At 41.7% G+C, this 19736-nt stretch overlaps 1 protein-coding gene across 13 annotated transcripts in view; it reads left to right on the top strand.

The window, feature by feature from the left end:
* The window catches only part of ARHGAP22 (Rho GTPase activating protein 22), a 113852-nt gene extending 97680 nt beyond the window's left edge, over positions 1-16172 (top strand). For 6 of the 13 annotated variants that reach the window (XM_015866666.3, XM_015866665.3, XM_085555069.1 and 3 more), the window contains 5 exons: positions 1053-1185; positions 6154-6227; positions 7911-8032; positions 10647-11547; positions 15478-16172. In XM_015866666.3, the coding sequence (XP_015722152.2) occupies positions 1053-1185; positions 6154-6227; positions 7911-8032; positions 10647-11547; positions 15478-15706 (1459 nt within the window). In that variant the 3' untranslated portion in view covers positions 15707-16172. Of the gene's footprint in view, positions 1-1052; positions 1186-6153; positions 6228-6748; positions 8033-10646; positions 11548-15477 lie in introns of those variants that run through there. The other 7 variants (XM_085555074.1, XM_085555075.1, XM_085555076.1 and 4 more) reach the window with 5 other exon arrangements.
* Positions 16173-19736: the final 3564 nt, after the last annotated feature.

Here is a 19736-nt window from a genome sequence, read left to right as displayed (position 1 = left end):
CCCAAATGTGATAGAGTTAAATAGAAAAATTAGTAGCAAATGGTCAAATATTGGTACTTATTAAACTACTGGCAGCTCCTGCTGCTAATTTTTCCAATTTTCAAAAAAACATTCTGAAGTTTAACAGTTGTGTTTATAATATCAGTCAGTCTGCATGCCTGTGTATTTTTCTCCTTTCCCAACAGTTTGAAAATTATTGGCAAGCTTCAGTAAAATAATGGGGATGGAGGTTCCTCAAGAGAATTGAATCCAGTGCTCTTATCAGAACAGAATGAAAATAGAAGTGCAAGTCCCTGTGTTTTATGTCCTTGCACTGGTCTCCTGCAGCTGCAAAATATTTGGTAGAGTTTATTACACTTCAAAACACTGTTTAAAAGCATCCTAGAGAGAAGAGATTTGGCTTCTAAAGAAGTGAGAATTTGAGGCTCTGTTGTTTACTGGTGCATTTTTCTCAGAATTCTCTAAAGACTGTCAGGGCAGTGGTGGGAAGTGGGTAGCTGGTGACAGATTCAGATTTCTAACATTTGCAAACATAAACAGAGCTGTACAGCAGGAAACTTGGAAAGAGGTACTGTCACAAACCAGAAATTGGATAGGTAATGTGAAGTGAAGAACAGGTGTATCTTCATCGTGGCATTTAATACCTCAACCCCTAATTGAAAGTAAAGGATATGGAAGAGGAAAAAGAATCCCGTGCAATAGAAAAGCGTCAGGTAGAAGGATTCAGTTTGAGGATAAGAGATTGTTTTATTGCACGATGATGCAGAGATTTGTTGTCATCACTGTGTGATCGTTGTGTTCTGCATTGCACACCCACCTGACCACACTGACTGAGGAACCCCAGCACCACCCTATCTTAAGCAGGAACATCCCTTTACTGCCCATGCTGCTTGAGATGCATTCTTATTTTGACAGAGGGGAGATTTTCCTGCTGCCCAGGTACTTTGCATACTTACCTTGTCCCTAAGAGGGACTTTGGTCCACCCTGTGTGAAGACATCAGGCTTTAGGTAGCGTGGGTTTCTAAATTTCCTTCCTTCTTCTGTATTGCAGCAACACGGATGTTCACACTGTGGCGTCCCTCCTGAAGCTTTACCTCCGAGAGCTGCCAGAGCCTGTCATCCCCTTTGCCAAATACGAAGACTTTCTTTCTTGTGGACAGCTACTCTCAAAAGATGAGGGAGAGGTCAGTGGTCATTCTAATCTGCCTCCTTCTACCTTGAGAGCTTTTCCCAAGACCCAGTACAGTACAGCTTCCTTCCCATCACTCTTCAGTCCTAATTTGAAATCAGTAAAGTTCCTGGGAAACCTTCCCCTGAATTTTCCTGAGGCTTTGAACTGGCAGTATCATGGGCTCCTGCTTTAAGCAGGAGCTATTTTGAAGTCAGTCTTGTAGCCTGGTGCTTCTCTCATCTGAACAGTGCTGTTCTATAGCATAGTCAGTAAGAGGTGTGAGATCTGGGTTCCTTTTCCAGCCTTGTTTGTTGGATCATTAGAAAGTTTTATGAAGTCACTCTCTGTTTCTGTGTTTTCAATGTTGTATATGGGAACAGCATATTCTGCCTTCCAGAGTTGTTGAATGAGATGTTGATTGGTGTGATGGTCTTTGTGTTTCTTAGAGGACAGACGCTATAAAATGACACAGTAAAAAACTATCCTACAATGGGGGAAGTAAAGTTATGAATACATTTCCAGAACCTTCACTTCTTCCATTTGGTTTCAGAGAAACCTCAAGTCTGTGGCAATTGTGGAAACTGTGATTCAGCTCTTGCAAGGATAATTTACAATATGATTGATTGATCTGTTCTATCCATATTGCTCCCTGTGTGGCGATGTCTGAGCTCTTTGCTGACTGCAAGGGCACGTTGAATCTGGCCTAATGTGGGTGGAACTGTGCTTCCTTCTAAAGTGAGGTTTAGAGTTGTAAGCCTTATTACTGATGTCAGCTAAAGAAGCGAAGGCCTGAGGGCTTGTAAGTCACATCCACAGTTCTTTTCTGTCCTTTTCTGTGTGTGGCCTCGAGGGTATTCTTGCATCTCTGACTCTGGTGGGGACTGTAACAGCTGTTCTTTGCTGAGAGCCTGGTTCACCTTTAGTTGAAGTGGCTTTGGGAAGATTGAGTCCTTGATGATGCCCATAAGAAGATGCTTGTTTGCATGCTCCAAATGCAGAATATCTGATGATATAAGGGTTTTTTAAGGGCAGAAGGCAAGTTTGTTACTATCTTTACACACACGATCCATTCTTTAGCCAGCTCTGAGAAAGCAATTATCTGTGGTATCTGTGCATGATACAGTATAACACCGAGCACTGATACGCATTTGTGTCCCGGACACAGACACATCAGTGTGTCAGTGTGCTAGTGTTGTCTCTTAAATGGTGCATGTGTGTGCCTGCTGGCTCCAAAACTTGCTCATACATTAACAGCCAATGCAGTCATTGCTGCAGGGTGCAATGTTACAGACAGCAGAAAGGCTGATCTCGTGAGAAACAGCAGCATTCCTAAGGCAGTGGAGCTGGTTTCATTTTGGTCATACAAAGTGCAGACTGGGAAGTTTTGAATCCATTAAGCACTATTGCACAAGAGTATAGGCAGTGCCAAGTTGGGCAAACATAATTGTATAGCATTGCTCAGCTTATTAATGATGTCGTTTTGTAGTTTGCCTGATTTTGCCTACACAGGTTGCAGCAGTTTGGGAAGCAGCATCTGTGTTAGAATTATGGGAGCAAGGCCAGGCTGAAATGAGTTGTAGTGAAAGCATTGTTCTCTTTGGATTAGAAAGGAGATGAAGAGGACAAGATAGCTGAAATGAAAGCTTAGAAAATACAGTACTTCTGATAGTACAAAGTTGTCTCATTAAAATAGCAGCAGTAAACAACCATTCCTTTGGTCAGGAAAATCTGGAACCTCAACAAGGGCTGTTTACTTTTTTTGGAAAGGTGGAGCTCACTCACCAGAGGTGGAGAGGCTGTACGTGCATGGTAGCACGTGGAGCAGAGGGAGCACAGAGTCATACCCGCCTGTAGGGCTTGCCTTGCCTCCCACATGGAAAGTCCCCCTGCCAAAAATTGTGGTTTCATTGAAATTCAGAGAATTTCAAAGTCAAATGTTTCATTCTGAAAATAAATAAATAAATAAATAAGTATAATTATATACCTTGAAACAAAATTCAAACCATTGTTTGAAGGAATATTTTATTCTTATTTTTCATATGCAAGTTTTGAATGAGACATTTACACTCAGTTATGATAACTCCCCTCCCCGCCCCCATAAAACCAGAATTACTTGAAGCAAAATAGCAATTCAGATAAAAGAGTTGGCACCTCATACTGCTGTGCTGCGAACATAGATAGGAACTGTTATGACCTTAGCTTGGCCTAATCTCTTTTTGCATCAAAAAAATACCCTAGCGTTGTCCCAAGCTTCCATTTTTCATTCATTGCTGCTCATGTTTGTTCATCACCCAACTTAACTCTGGTGCTGGAATGCAAACAGAAACTTAACGAAGCCTTTGAGCTGTGCTGAGGCCTTCAGGTATCTCAGCAGCACTGCAGCTTTAAAAATAATAAAATAATAATAATAATAATAATAATAATAATAATAATAATAATAATAATAATAATAATAATAATAATAAAAAAGATAGGATTCTGATCCCAGTTGGTTGTGAGGAGGGAATTTAAGAATAAATGAAGGATCTTCAAATAATAAAAAACTCACTTGAGTTTGAGCTGATGTGGCAGTGTTTTAGATGTCCTCTGTAGTTCAGTGGATTAAGCCCCTGGCTTTGGGACTTTAGAAGGAACTGAATTTGGGTGAACGTTTAAAGTGCTGCTAGTTCTTCCAGACCATCTAGACCAGAACTAGCCCTGTTAGTGCTGATCTCTTACACACATTGGAAAATCCTTGGTAATAGGGCCCCTCCTTGGAATACCATGTACGTGTGGTAAATAAGGCAGCATTTTTTAAGGACTTAAGAGTTATTATTGCAGAGTACCATCATGGTGAATGGCAGCACAGTGCCTCTACTGCTTGCTTGTCTGCTGCCATACGCCAGGACCTGTACTGTGTTGGTTGGTAACACTGTAGCAGTTTCTAGGTCACTGTTTTCCTTATTACTTGTACTGTGATTTCACCACCTCAGCTTTATGGCATCTGTTGGTCAGGTTGGTGGGCACAAATTTGGAAGCTTTCTTTCTTTTCTATTTTTAAAACATGGCAAGTGTTTGTATCACAGTGAATCCAAAAGAACCTTTCATTGTAATCCCATGTTTGTGATTCCTTGCGACAGAACACAGATGATAAATTTATTTTTTCAGATAAGGATTGTACCTTTAGATCACGCTTCCAGCTGCCTGAATGTTCTGTTACAAAGCCCTCTCTTGCATCCAGTGAAGCCGTGATACTTTAATTCAGAGCACTTGAAACACTGTGCCAAATGTCATTTTGAATTCTGTGTTTGAAATAAATTGGGTTGCAGTGCAAAGTCAAAAGAGAGTTTTGTTAGCTCAACTGTATCTAGTTCAAACACCTCACTTGAAAGCTGGGTGACCCAAAAAACTGACTTTAACCTTCATATCAATAGCGGCTTTCCTTCATTCAGATGTTTTCAGAAGTTCAAGGAAGAGGTTTGAGATGTTCAAGAGACCGCTCTCTTATTGGAGTCTCCATTGTTGTCACTGTTAACTGGCATGATTTTTACCTGTGGGGATTAAAAAGCCTTTCTGCTTTTGAGAGCTCTTTTTAAAAATTCAGGTTTTTTATTAATTGGACTCTTTGTTTATTTGCTGACAAATTCAGAAGAAAAATTTTCTTGCAGGACATTGAGGGTAGAGGCTGGAATTCTCACTGCTTTATGGATCTTTCTGACTTATCTGGAGCAAAGGAGTCATGAAGATCTTGCAGGTGGCTGCCCAACAGAATCCCTTCCCTGACATGCATTACAAAATGGAGGAGTGCTGGAGATGAATGTCCAAATGCAGCTATTCTGAAACTTCTCTAGCAGTCCTCCCTCAGTAGTTAACAGCTATCACTCTTCACAGATGTGTCTGGGTATCTATCTTCACGCAGGAATGGTTGTCTCAGAAAATGAGCAAACCTCCAGGGTAACTGCAGCATTGAAAGGAAAGAGTAAATGATGGTAGGATTGCAGCAGGACAGTAGCCTTCTGAGTCAGAGATTTTCATGAGATGATTTAAGTAGCTTCAGGGTTTTAAGTCATTTGTCAGGCAGATCTCTCATCTTACATTTTAATGTAAAGACAGAAAGTTTAAGAGGAAGTATGTCACAGCTCAGAATGACTGCAAATGGAAGTAATTAAAAAGGAGGTATCTGAACTGGAATGTTGTCAGCTTCTTAAAGAAAAATTCTCTGCTCAGTTTGGTATTACTGCACTGTGTTTATGGTACGCTCAGTGCATTTAAGTTTTGAATAGGCAGGGTGCTGGTAAGGCATATTTGCTGGTCCACTTTTATACCTGTGAGCAGACTGAAGACCAGCAGCCTTCCCTAGATAAAGGTTTTGACATTAAACCATTACAGCTTACAACAGGATTCACAGTGATTTAGAAAACTGAATCAAGTTCTGGATGTGGAGTTTTCAGTATTTAAGTCCATGAGCTGACTTCAGGAATTCTGCAGCCCTTTTCTCTTGGACAAAAGCTTTTCTTGGTGTCTGGGGAAATAAGCATGCTGACTTGGTGGTTTGCAGAGTGGGTGGTTTTCCTTTTGCTGTAGTTGGACAGTCCAGCTATTTCTTGGGTTATTTTCTTCCTCTATGTTTTAGAATTATAAGGAAAAAATATGCGTGTTTGTTTGTTTTTGGGGCCTGGGGAAAGATCCCAGTAATTATGCTCCTCTGGGTGGGCACCTGTGCTTGCTGGGCCAGCAGCACTCCTAGAGGGAGCTGTTTTCTCACTCTGTCTAGTGTCAATATATGGTGTGTAGTGGATCTCACTTACTGGGACCAGTGTGTCTACCTGAGAGGCAAGGAACAATAAAGGATGATACTGTCCACAAAACTTTCTTGTGCTATCATTTGTTGATTCACGGGTTTGACTCTGGAAAGAGGATTTTATAGCACTGAAAGAGAGTCATGTCTGCTTTTCATCATTATATTAATAGTTCTCCTTTCTTGTTTTTTCTTGTCCCTCAGGGTACTCAGGAACTGGTTAAGCAGGTGAAGAACTTGCCCCAGGCCAACTACAACCTCCTGAAATACATATGCAAGTAAGTGAAATTAATTAACACTTGGAAAAGTCACTGCATTTTGTGAGGTTCAATCTTATATACAAATAATTTACTCTGAAAGTTTGAATATTCAGACATCACTTACACATAACTTACTGCTCCTTTAAAGTGTGTGGAGGTGGATATGCAGCCAAGCAAATTGCTGTCACCCACAGCCTTGGCAGCAGGTGTTAGTGATGCTGCTATGTTGTACTGTTTGCTTCAGAAGCACTTAAAGACCAACAAAGAAAGGCAGTAGTTCAGGCAATGCACAGCTGGAGGATTTGTAACACAAGCTGAGTAGCAGATAGAGTCATAATGGCCAGTCAGGCCTCAGCTCTAATTTGGAAGTGGGGTTGGGAGTGGCTTGGAGAGCCAGGGATTCTGCAGCATTTTCTCCTTTTGTCTCTCTTTTGAGTGTGCCAGTTTGGAGTGGGAAGGAATCATCCCGGAGCTAGAACAGACTCTTAGCTTAAATACGAACTAATTCATTTTGTCATGTTGTGATCTCTGTGTTAAAGGCCACATCTGCAACAGACAGCAGACACAAATGTAGACTGATGTGAAGCCCATGCCTTACTCAAGAGATGACAATCCTTCCCAAGGGTACAGATGGACACCATTTTTGAAATGTCCTTTTGAGTGCTTTGAAAAATGCATTCTGCCTCACTGTAGACTTCTGTAGTTTCGTATTTGAGAAGTGCAAAACACAAAGGGAGAATATGGAAGAGACTGTCTATAATACATGTTTCTAAGTGAAGAATTGAAGAAAGTAGATTTTTGTTCTGACTTAGGGAAGAAAACCGTTCTTGGGTCTCAGGATGTGGAAAGCCCACAATACAATAGGAGTGCCTAGAAAAGTTGGGCTGCAAGTAGGATTCAGAAGTTTGCCAGCTGAGTAGCATAGTGCGATGAGGAAATGTTTTGACTGCTAAAGCCACTCAAATCACCCCAGAATGAACAGCAGTTCATTAAAAACAGAGTACAGGCAGAGTGAGACTGTTCAACTCTGAGGTCACTGAGACCTGTTTCCATCTCCTCTGGGTTTTCATGTAATGTTGTCCTTTTTGTAAAGAGGTTAATTACAAGCTATTTCAGTGTTTCTTGTTGCCTACTATAGCTCCTACTGAGGCTGTTCCAAATTGGAAAACATATAACTTTTAGAAACATTCTGTTGATTTGCAGCATATGCATACAGATAGCCAGTCTGTCTGCATTTTTCATGTGCTATCTTTGGCTCACATTAAGTCTTTTTCATGTGCTGATGTCTGCCCAGCTGATGCATTCACAAGAAGCTCTTCATCTGGGTTTTATCAGTTGCAAGAAATAAAGCTCTTCCCATGGGTTGCTTAGTTCTAGGATGAGAAGATCAGTGAAATGTCTTTTTTTTACTTCTATCTATAAGTGAAAACTGGCAGAAGCCATTGCATGTAAATGGAAATTTCTGGGAAAATCTGTATTTGCATATTCAGAAATACCTTTGGCAGAAGATATTCTGTTGTCTCTTGTTCGTACAAGGGATCTAGGATTGAGTACCTAAGCTGCAGTTAGTCTGTAGGAGCATTTTGGATCCCAGGCTATATTAACACAGGGCAAAACTGTTTCTGCCTGGCATGCCTACAGTCTGAGAAGTGACTGACTTATTTCTCTCCTTCTATGATTTTTCTGGGGGGGCTTTTCAAGGTTCCTTGATGAAGTTCAGGCTCACTCCAGCGTTAACAAGATGAGTGTTCAGAACCTAGCTACAGTATTTGGACCAAATATATTACGACCCAAAATGGAAGATCCAGTGACCATGATGGAAGGTAGGTACTCCTCTTGTGAGATAACACAGCATCTGCATTTTGGAGCTGCAGGAATAGGGTGAAAAGCACTGCAACGTTGTATCACTGACTGCACAGTCAGCAACAAGTCAAACAGTCCATTTCATCAGTGCCTCTGAGTGGATGTACCAGTTTGACCACTGTTATCCCACTTGCCTCTGGTCTGGGAGTCTCTCTTCTCTACAACATGGAGATGCCTCTACCCTTCTATGCCGTTTTGGATGTTGTGTGAAAACTTTCTTTCTTAACCTAGTGTTAAAATGAAAGGTCAAATGTTCTCAGTTCCGTTTTCAAGTACCAAACTACTGCTGTTTAGCATCAGTGCATTTGGGTGCATTTAGGTAGCTTCCTGCAAAGGGCATCCAAACCACAATGAAAGAGGTACTACAGTTCTTACTGTACTACAGAGGTTATACCTGTGTGTCAGTTAGATGTGTTGTCTTGCAAGCAGACTGTGCGTGGGTCAGAACTTCACAGAATAGAGTAATAAGTCGAAGATCACTATTAATTTTGGATGCTTGCACAATGTGTTTAAAAAAAATACTCCAGTCATATCTCATATATTTGTATTTATATATTTTCTGAATTGGAGGAAAAAAAAAAAAAAAAGAAAAAGAAAACCAAACTTGTAGAAGTAATGTTACTAGGCCCTACCTACAGGTACATTTGCTGTTAAGTGTATTCTTTTGAGATGACAACTTTTATCTGCAAGGGTTGGGATAAGGCAGAAAATCAGACTATTCTATTCAGGTTTTGCTGTGTTTGCTTGTTCATTGTATCCTGTTTGTGCTAGACTGCAGGAAAAGAGAAGAACCCCAGAGAAAGAGGAAGCCAAATGATGGAAAGACAAGTACTATTTTAATTTGAGAAGAATGAAAAAAAATATAGATCTGTGACTGAAAAAAAACTCCTACACTCAGTAGTTACTTCTGCACTCCTCTGGATTGGGTCTTTGCTTTAGGAAAGAAGTAATAAAAGCCACAAGTGAGACTGAGAAAAGGTGAAACAGAGTAACTAACAATTTACCTCAGCGCACTTAGGACTTAGTTGCAGTCATGAATGCCTGCATATATAAAAACCTGAAAATTATCTGTCTCCATATGAGTCAGCACATGGAGAAGCAGGTGCTGGGTTATTCAGCAGTATAAAGGCGGCCACAGCTGAACTCCCCACATCCACAGAAGGTAAATGGGAGTTGTAGGTGAGGTTAGTGTACCTCTTGCTATCCGGCCAAGACTCGTGATTATATTCATGTCCTTATCGTTTTTTTGGTTTTTTTTTGTAGAAAATACTTTGTATTTGGTTTGATAAGTGGTATTCTTTTAGTCTATAATCATCTACACAACTGAAAAGCAGTAACAACTCATTTTGTGGACTTGCATAGTTGTCAGTACACTTCCTGCACTCAATGTATACTTTTACTTCTTTGACTGAATATTTTGAGCAACTCCTCTTTTAATCAAGTTGATGACCTTGTGATTCTGCTGGCTGCTGCTTACAGCTGCATTTGTGATTTTTTAGGAGAAACTTTGTCCCAGTAGAGTAGCCCCTATGGCATCTTATGTTCCACTTTACAACATTTACTGGTACCTATGTTCCTGTAACACCTGGCTTTTGTTCTGCTGTCCTATTGTAAAGAACATACACTTGCTTGCCTTAGTCTGTGACTTGTGTTGTGTTCTACCTTAAAATTTAATGTTTTCCTTTGGGTCCTTCTTCAAGATTAGAAACAAACCTGTCAGCCAGAACTTCTTTTCCTTGTTGCTTTCACTTTGTATTTATCTGGGTCTCTCCAGCAGATATTTAAAATTTCATTTCCACCTTGGACTCTATTTCAACATGTTTCCTAATGAGTACTGTTTCATTTCAAACTGCTGAATGTTTTACTAGAATTGTAAGTGAAGAGCATTCTACAAATAGATTGATGGTACAAGAAGTATCTCTTTCCCCTTGTGCGCAGCTGCATCTGTCATGCAGATGTTATACCCTTGGCAAGTTTCTCTATACGTATCAGCAGAAGGCTGAAACTTCTGGTGCTTTTGTAAACACCAGCTCTGGGCTTGCTAAGACTGAATTTTGGCATAGTGTAGATACTCCAGTCAGTGGAAGCCTACTAGTTTTGGAGGCTGGACGAAAGATGCTCTGTGCTAGCTGATATGTTGGTATACTCAAGATCCAGCATGCATCTCTGCACAGAGCTGTGCAGTCCTGTAGAGCTGTGCATGCTGAAATGAAGTCGATGCTGGCTCTGAGTCCCGTGCCACAGTGTGGTACAGACATGCACTGTTTTCCATGTGTCTTTCTCTTCTGTAATCCTCATAAGTGTCCTTAGGCAGGCTGATGTTGTGCTGTGCTAGTCAACTGCATTCAGCAGGCAGACAGATGCCTTCCATTCCTATTCCTTATCTCCAGAAGTGGGAGCAATTCTTGTCTCTTGCAGCCCTGTATAAAAAGGCCCAGATAGGTTTGTACTGTCCCACTGCAGGGCATGGTGCCCACACACCTGCCCCACAAGGAACTCGCATGGCACCTCACAGACAGGGAGCATCAGGCTTTCCATGTCTCATGGAATTCTTGCCTTTGTTTTCTCTCACAGGCACCTCACTGGTTCAGCACTTGATGACGGTGCTGATAAGTGAACAGGGGAGAATCTTTGCTGTCCCTCAGGCAGATGTGCCAGGGAGCCAACTGGAAATCAGACCTGTGCGTCCACGCAACACTGTGGAGTGGATCTCTGAGGAGGATGGAGAGGACAGCAGGTCAGAAAACAATGTTCCTAGCCCTGCTGATCTGCCTTCTGGCAATGCTGTGGCACTGGAGGCCACCCCTGGACCTGCATTGAAAAACACCCCTCCGGAGCACAGCAGCAAGTTGGCTCAGCCTGCCACCAGCCCAAGCAAAAGAGTGCAGACGCTACCTCCATGGAAATACTCCTTCCGCCAACAGGGAGCAAGGTCTGGGAGCCCAAAGCTGGGCAGCTCATCCCTAGATATACCCAATCTCTCCTCCAGTGGAAACTGGCTGATGAATGGACTGTACTCTCTCCGAGGCCACCGCCGGACAGCCTCTGGGGAACGAGTTAAAGACTCTTGTTCTTCTCAGAGACTTTCAACTTATGACAATGTCCCTTCATCCAGCCTCTCTCTCAGCACACACAGTATAGGCAGCACCACGTGGTCTACATCATCATGTGAGATCTCTGTGGTGGACTCGGTCAGCAGCTGCCCAGCCTGTCGGGCCAGTGATTCTTCAGCTTTAAGCTCTCTCCAAACTGAGTGGATGACTCAGGGCTCACTGTCTCAGAGTGAGGTCAAGACTCCAGATCTGGAGAACAGCATCGACAGGTTAGAAGCCTGCAGCAGCAGCAGTGAGCAGAGCAACCTAGCTCCAGCTTCCAGAGACTCTGTCAGATGCTCTAGGGCCTTACAGAGCTTGGTGGTAGAGCTAAAGACAGAACTGAGCAAACAGAGGACTGAGTACGAGACCAGTATCAAAAGGTAATGTCACATGCACGGTGGAGACAAAGAAGTCTTCTGTGATCATCACCTCTGTTTGAACACGGGAGGGGGCTACCAAGCTATCTGGTTCTGGGACCTGTGTTTTGGGAATACTGTAAATTTGGATTGGTCTTCCCTCACTGCTCTGTGAGTCCAGCCTTTCTCTTTGACAGAAGATAAAAATGGGATTTCCATTACACAGGAAATTCCAGTATCACTCAGTTGGTTTTCAATGGAAATTGCAGCACAGGTCCTTGCAAGAGTTTGATCTTTGTCAGTGTTCTGGGAGAAACAGCAAGGCAAGTGTCTGCCTCAAGGCGAGTGAATGGAACCTAGAGTGGCCTGTGCAGGTGCAGAGAGTTGAGCCAAATCAGTCTGAAATTGAAGGTTTTATGCTGCTTTTCCCAAGGGAAGCTTTCCTTAGAACAATGGTTGTGAGTATTCTTTGCTGATGTTGTTGAGATTGCATCTCAGATATAACTTTTTCAGTAAGCATTTTGTATTGAACTTCAGAAATCAAAGTAGCATTTCTGGATGCTCTCAAAGCCATCCTTAGCTCACACAGTGTGGTACTGACTGAAAGCAGCAGCAAGGTGCTCCTTGGGCAGCAGAGCTGAACTTGGTGGTTCTTTGTCCTGATGTTTTTCATGTTTTCAGGAGAGGTGTTTGTGAAGGCAGGGGCTATAGGAAGTAGAAAGTACTTGGTAATAGTTAGGAAGAGTCCTATTTGTCTATTTGCCTGAGCTGGTGTCTTAGTTCTTATGATTTTAAGAGTTTAACAGAATGATATTCAGATAAGTACTTGGGAAAGTACACACATGAAATAAATATGGTCATTCAAAGGCATTAGCTGCATTTTAACATAAAGGCATGTGCAGAATTGTACACCAAGTTATAATACAAAAGAATTGTCACTGATGTGGTCACCAGTAATAGTGCTCTGCATTGGAGAAGGGCTGCAAGCATATTTCTTACATATTTGTTTCTTCTCAGCTCTTTTGTTTGTGTGTGTTTAGTTAGCGTTAGACTCCCTACGTTATTTACGACCATTTACATGTCTTGGTATCCAACCAGTCTCTTACACATGGTATCAGAAGCACACATTACTGTACAGCTTTAAGCTAAGCTTGCTGCTGCATAATTTTTATTGTTATTTATCAAAAGCTGTTTTGGAAAGCCCTGGTTTGAACTACAATCTCTACCAGTGGGCCATCTGTTAAGGTATGAATATCACTTGTTACCTTCCTGCTATATTTTATGGTTTACTGTTATGGTGGTTTGCCAGCCTCTGCAAAGCCGGCAGGGAGATGAGTGTATGCTCATTGCATTTAATCTGCAGGACTGTCCTGGCAATCCTTGTTGCAGGGATACAGAGGAAGAAACAGAAATGAGATGAGACTGCAAAACTTGGAAGTGTGTACCTGCCCATTCTTACCTGCTGCCTGTGGGAAGTGATGGCTTTCTGTATCATCAAGAAAACTTTTCCAACAGCCTTCAGCTGTTGGGACACCTAGGAAGGGCCTGTTTGTCACTCCTGCTGCATTCTCAGCTGTTTCAGCTGTAACAAACACCTGTCTTTATCCTTCAACTGGAAAGTGACAAAGAGCAGTTAGTGTAACTGGAGGGGAGGACTACAAATTGGCCAGGTCTCACAGGGCAAAATAGCCAAAGGGAAGATGCCTAATGAACTGGTGGTATTTTCATGAAACTAGGCAAAATGCAGTCACTGCCTTTTTGTATTAAACAGGATGATTCCAGCTGTTTGGGATTACAGCCCTAAGGATCTTGCTGTCGAGTCTTAAGAGTTTCAAGCCAAGTTTTTCAGCTCTCAAAAATTTTGCAGTGTTTTTGCTGCAGCTGCAACATTTTAGTTTCCTTTTGACTGCATATGAAAGTCCACTCCTGTGGAAAGACAGGAGCTGACTACAGTGAAGGTATGTGGCAGATTAGCAGGAAAAGTGGGGACTACCTCATTGGTGTTATGAAGAGAGTTTAGTCCCCAAAAGTAATAACTCCTTTACAATTGTACACGTGCTTGTTTGTAGAATTCAGCCTGTGTAGTAGGGCATGTTTTAATGAAGGCATATGAGCTTTTTGTTGGCACACGTATGTGGAGGGAAAGCAAAGTCGGTACCTGCCTGGGGCAGAGGTAAGGAACACTTGCTGATGGAAAAGCTGTTATTTATCATTATCAACTGCCCATTTTCTCCCTCTTAGTCAGAGGGAGGCAAGTTTTATGGCCTTCCTGTAACCAGTCTGTTCCAGAGCATTTCTCCCTCGAGGTTAATATAATTAGCAGGCATTCTCTGTTGAGTTTCAGTAATTCATGTTTACTACCTGGGACTCTTAAGAAACTGGTAATGTCCCGAAGTGGACTATTATTGTGTATGTGAAATGTCTGTAAGTACTGTGAACCTTTGTATTCACAACAGGAGTGGCATGTTTAGGCTGTTCTAGCTGACTCCTAAAGCTTCACAGAAGGAAAATTTAACTGGTAGCGCAGATCTGTGGGCTGTAACAGAAATGTAGCAAGAGGTGTGTGGGGCTGCATCTTAGCTTCCAAAGAGTCTGCTTGCATTACAAAACACAGCTCAGTGATAAATGTTGGCTAGGACTGGCAGTTTTTTCCAGATATTCTGCAAGTTTCTGTTTACCTATAAGTGCAGCTGTTGGTCTGCTGTACTTTGTGATCAGTGCTCATGGGTGTGACTTTGTAATTTGTTGAAATTGGTAGAGATGATAGTAATGTCATTCTTGGCTGTATGTGAAGGAAGAGGGCTGCAGTGCATTGTATTGTGTGCAAGATTGCTTCTTGGTGTCACAAGATGCTATTCAGATTCTGCTGAAAAAGTTCTTTTAGACATTGCTGTGGAGGCTGTGTGTGTCCTTTTTAAGTGCCACCCTGTGTAAAAATATCCCTCACCCAGTTTCAGAGGGAAGCCAGGCATCCCATTTTCATAGTTGGATATTAGAATGTTCATTGAACCTGTGGTTCTCCTATTTTTAATATAGAGTGAAGCATTTCCTAGGAAGGGCCTGTTCTTAAAATTCACTGTCTGACTCCTATCTTGGATGTATTTCTTCTGCATGAACACCATTACTCTGCCTTGCAATTAGGAAACGTGAGTGGGAGGGCAGGAAGTGATTTTCCTTCTGTGCTTTATTTCAAATCCAAAAAACATGAACCTTGGTCTCTGACCTTCATTCTGAGTCTTGAATTGGAGATTTGTGCACAGATGATGAACTGTTTCAGGTCTGTCCTTCAGATTCTTCCTCATATGAATTGTGGATTTTGTGTGTGTGTTTTTTGTTGTTGGTGTTGTTGTTTTTTTGTTTGTTTTGGGCTTTTTTTTGTTGTTTTTTTTTAAACTTCTGTAGAGTATGAAAAAATTCAGCTCCCCAACCCCGCTGTCAGTGGCAAACTGTGCAGAAAATACCATAAGATGGAAGGCAAGGAAGGACTGTGACCTCATTCCTAACTAACCGACCTTCCAGGGTGTTCTTCTGTGCTGGATACCTTACAGGGAAACACATTATCAGGATAAAAAAGGCTGCTGTTTCTTTTGGAAATTATGTATCTAACCATAACAGGTGCCTTGAGTTGTATCTCCTCAGACATTGTCTGCTCCCAAAAGCACTGCTTTGTAAGACTTGACTTGATTAGGTATATTAATTTTTTCCTCAAGGTACAAATGGAGCAGGATCCAGCTGTCAAGGACCCCCTGCCCTTAAATTCGGTATTAACTATAAAATGGTAATAGGTGCTCTCATTTAAAACTTCCTCTTAGAATTAAGATATTTTAGCTCTAAGTTGAACAACTTCTATTTATCTTAGCCATCGCAGCGGTACTTATCATGCTACTTAACTTAAAAAGCTCTTTTTTTTTTTTTTTCCCTATCTCTTCCCTCTCTCTCCTGTTTGGTTTTAAGAATTGAAGAAGCAAGTGCAGACCTGAGGAAGCAAGTGGTTAGGTTAGAAGAAGAACTGGACCAAGAACGAAAGAAATACACAATGCTGGAGATAAAACTGAGGAATTCTGAGCGTGCACGGGAAGACGCAGAGAAGAGGAATCATCTCCTGCAGAAGGAAATGGAAGAGTTTTTTTCAACATTAGGATGTTTAACTGGTGGGAGTCAAAGTGCTAAAGTTCCCAAATAGAACAACCTGATGTACGTCACAGAAAACTCTATTTCTGGCAAATCCAGTGAAAATGTACATTTTGTTACGTTACGCTCATGTATCATGGGTAACTCTGCAGTAATTGTGCTCTCAGTGACATGTGCTCTGTTGTCTTTTCATGTTCTGTAATATTAGGGCCAGCTGGGAAAAGACTGCTAAACGTAATGCTTGAACGTTTAGATTTCAGATTGCCAAGAAAGAGTGGACACAGTTTCTATCCACAGGTCAAAAGGTTCTGGTCTCCATTGCTGTACTCGTTGCGTTTTTGGATTCCCTGCACCTTCCTTTTGCTGTGTCAGGGACAATGCAGAGGCATGGAAGATGGGTGAGACCTGGGAGAACCACAGTTCCAGAAAGTCACCATGTTCAGCGTGACTTAGCATATGGATTGAAAATAAGGTTTTTTCCTCCCTGCTCTCTACATAAAGTTTGTTCAGATTTCTCATTGCTGAAAGTGGCATTATTTTATCAAACTGCTTTGAAAACAGTGTCTACAGAACAGCTGAAGATACTGGAAATGTTGACAGTTTCACTACATTATCCCCTAGGAACCAAACAGTTCCACTGCCTCACAAAAATATGACTTATTAAAGCATATGTTTTTAACAACCAGATTGGCCACAGAACCACACCGGAACTTTAAATATGCATGTTTTGCCCTAGGTTACTTATTTTTACTTTGAGCCAAAAATAGGGCAGCATTAGCTGCAAGAAAAAAGAAATCTCACATGAGTTGATATGTAGTGATCAGACATCAATGTAAGAAAAGGAAAATTATTATTATAGTTAAAACACACCCAGTCAATGTGGATATTTTAACTTGAATAGCAAAACTACTGTAAGAGAAATGTATGCAGTTAGTATTGGAGAAGGGAAAGGGTGGGATCTATATTTAACTGTCACAGGAGAGCAGCAGTTGATTCTTTTCGGTTACAAGAAAGTTTATGGGGATATGAGAGAATAGAAGGAGGAGTGCAAACAATCCAGTAGCCTAAGTTCACTATTTCTACAAAAAGAACATACACTATTAGAATGAAGCTGTAATTCCAGTATTTACCTGTCAGGGCTCACTTCCCTTCGAGGGACTGACTGACTTATTGGGGAAGTTCTGCATAACGTTTGGAGTGCCCCGAAGTCATACAGAACTTGCTCACTGAACACTGTTTCACCAGATCCATCTTTAGGTGATTTGACACCCCCTGCACTCACTCCATTGTTTGCCCTCTTTTGGCAGGAATCTTTGACAGCTGATGCAGCTTAGGAGTCTCAAAGGAGAATGATTTTAACAAAAAGTGCCATGACCACGTGAACTGAGTAGGAGCTGGTTCAGACTGCAGTGAAGGTGCTCGCTTCATTTAACTATTTAAAAAGAAAAATAACCTTGCTTTATTTTCTTGCTAGCAAAGAATATAACTCATTATCTGGCGATAACCTTGGAATGGGCTTTTTGCAGTGCCAGCAGACTGCACACCTTCTTTCTCTGCTGCTGTTCTACCTATCTCACTGATGGCTGAACAGAAGTTAACTTGTTTCTGCCTCACTGTAGGGATTCTCCTTTCTACAGAAATGTAAACCATTTTAAGCCAGCAAAAAGAAACACGTTAGCCTCATATTTCCTGGTTACAGCAAGTTGAGCAAAGCAGTGAAATATAACTAAACTATTTGGGTATTTCAGAACAGTTTCCAAGCATGTCCAACTGCACTGATTTTTTACTACCCCTGTGGTGAAGCACTGTGGCCCAACCCTGACTGTTAGCAAGAGCAGCCTGCCACCTGCAGGCAGCAGCATCAACCTTAACAACCTCCCACACCCCCCTTCTTGTATTACTAAACGAGCACCACCACAGATCACATTCTTCCAGGGTACTACTGCTGGGCACAACTCCTCACTAGCTTACAGGGTCACAGCTGAGCCTGCAAACAAGACAGTGGCTTGTTCAAAACTATTAAGATGCACAAAGCATGAGGAGCAATTCCTGCAATAATTAATCTCAGCTGGAACATCAAAGTGGCTTTAGGCAGCATGAGGTCTAATGACAGTGCTCAAAAATAAACCTCAGTGTCAAAGTATAGCCTGTGCTAGGCTGTAAATAACTCTGCAATTAAAATACCAGGCTGGTAAAAGTGACAGCTTGTACTACCAGAGGCATTCAAGCCAAAGTAGCAGCAATCAGGCTATTTTTGTACCTTCTTTTATTCTTACCCCAACATGGGTACTTTTCATTATATCTAACATCCTGACAGCCTACATCCCCATAAACAATTCATACTGCATTACCTTCTGTACGTTTCAAGTGCAGACTAGTCTCTTTAATTCCAGGACACTACAATACTAACTGAGACATGCTGATTGAGAGCCTAAAAACAAACATGCAAAGCAAGTAGAAGAACTAAACAAGACTACTCTTTAGCTTTTTTAGTGTTCTTTAAGCACTCAGAGTCCAGACAACTGTTATCTACAGCCAGTGTGAGGAACAAACCCACCTATCCCAAGTCTTCAGCTTCAAGAGAAGATCACTTACTAGCTGTGTTGCATTCTCCATGATCTAGCAGCCAGAATAATATTAGTTCTTGTCAGTTTCACAGAGCAAACTATCTACTGACAGCAATTAATGGAACTAACCTTCAGGTGACTGTTGTGCTCCAGAAAAATGTATTCCTGTTCTTCAGAAGTAATAGATCTCAGGTCATTTTGAAGATGATCCTCTGCAGAAACAGGCTGCAAGAAGTTGCAGTGTACCCTGTTCTTGCTAAAATGCACCTCAGCAGGAAGCAAACTCTAAAGCATGGCAAGAGACATGTAACGTTCATCTCCACTCATGAGCAATTCTGCAAGAAATGAGGATAGGCTCATGCTGTTGGACATAACCCCGTGGATCACCATGTCCTTATTTGAGGAGGTTAATACTCTCTTCAGTGACAGCCTGTTTCCACGCTCTTCCCACCACTTCATTTGCCTATCTCACAGATCTAAGCACATCCCTATTTTACATTTAGCTTCTTCCAGACCCCTTCTACCACCACCAATTAAACTGAAGCCTTAGCAGCAGTTGACAGGTTTGCTATTCCTAAAAAGACACAGACTCAGGTAGCTTCCTGGCCTGGAACATCCCTTCCTACATTATGCAGATAAAAAAATAAAGTTAAAAAAAAAACAACAAAAAAACAAAAAAAACCCAACACTTCATTAAAAGAACCTCAACATAAGCACATACTTGAAAAAAATAAATCCAAAGCCAAATATTCCAGAAAAATAACAACTTCTATGGCTCTCCATGATATTTCTAATATGAAAAAAAAAAGGAGTAATGCTAACTTACTGAATGATCCATGTTTGCCAAAGAGGTCTATACAAGCCAGCAGCTCTATGGAGAGTTTCAGCTTTAGGTCTATGAGCCAGAAATACTGTCCAAGATGATAAAAAATGAAGCTAATACAGCCAAGTTCCTGACCAGAGCTAGGACTGTGTCAAGCCTTGCTCTATATTCATGTTATTTAGAAGCAGCATCACTTTATGCTAATGCAGACAAATAAAAAAGAGCATCTCTGAGCCTCACCATTTTCCTAGAAGAACACCCCCTGAAGAGCTGCTCCAGGGAAAGGAAGCGGGCTGCACTATACTGCAGACATCTGCAGCACCTTTGCCTCAAAAACGGGATGCAGACAACACAGCAGCATGCAGCTAAACACAACTTGAGGGCATTGTGAGTCTTCATTTAAAGGAACTCACGGAGCCTGCTGGAAATGAAGGTAATGAAATAAACACTGGTCATGATACCAGTACAGGAAGCAGTCCCGTCACCCAGATTTGCTCTCCAGTAAAAGCCCTTCAAAAGTCAGGTATCTTAAAGCTTCTCAGGCAATCAGTTTTGAGGAGTTCTTTTCCTAAAGGCCCAGTGCCTTCACACACGGGAAGGGCTGTGTCTTACCTCTTTCTACCATAAAAGGGCCCAGCAGCTTCATTACCAGGAGGGCAGGCAGACTGCAGCTGGTAGCAAAGAAGCAAGTA

Source organism: Coturnix japonica, chromosome 8 (genome assembly GCF_054131305.1).
Source record: "Coturnix japonica strain WE chromosome 8, WE-NBRP24, whole genome shotgun sequence".
Classification (NCBI taxonomy): domain Eukaryota; kingdom Metazoa; phylum Chordata; class Aves; order Galliformes; family Phasianidae; genus Coturnix; species Coturnix japonica.
The sequence above is the reverse complement of the archived record's forward strand: the minus strand, read 5'-3'. Positions and strand labels throughout refer to the sequence as shown.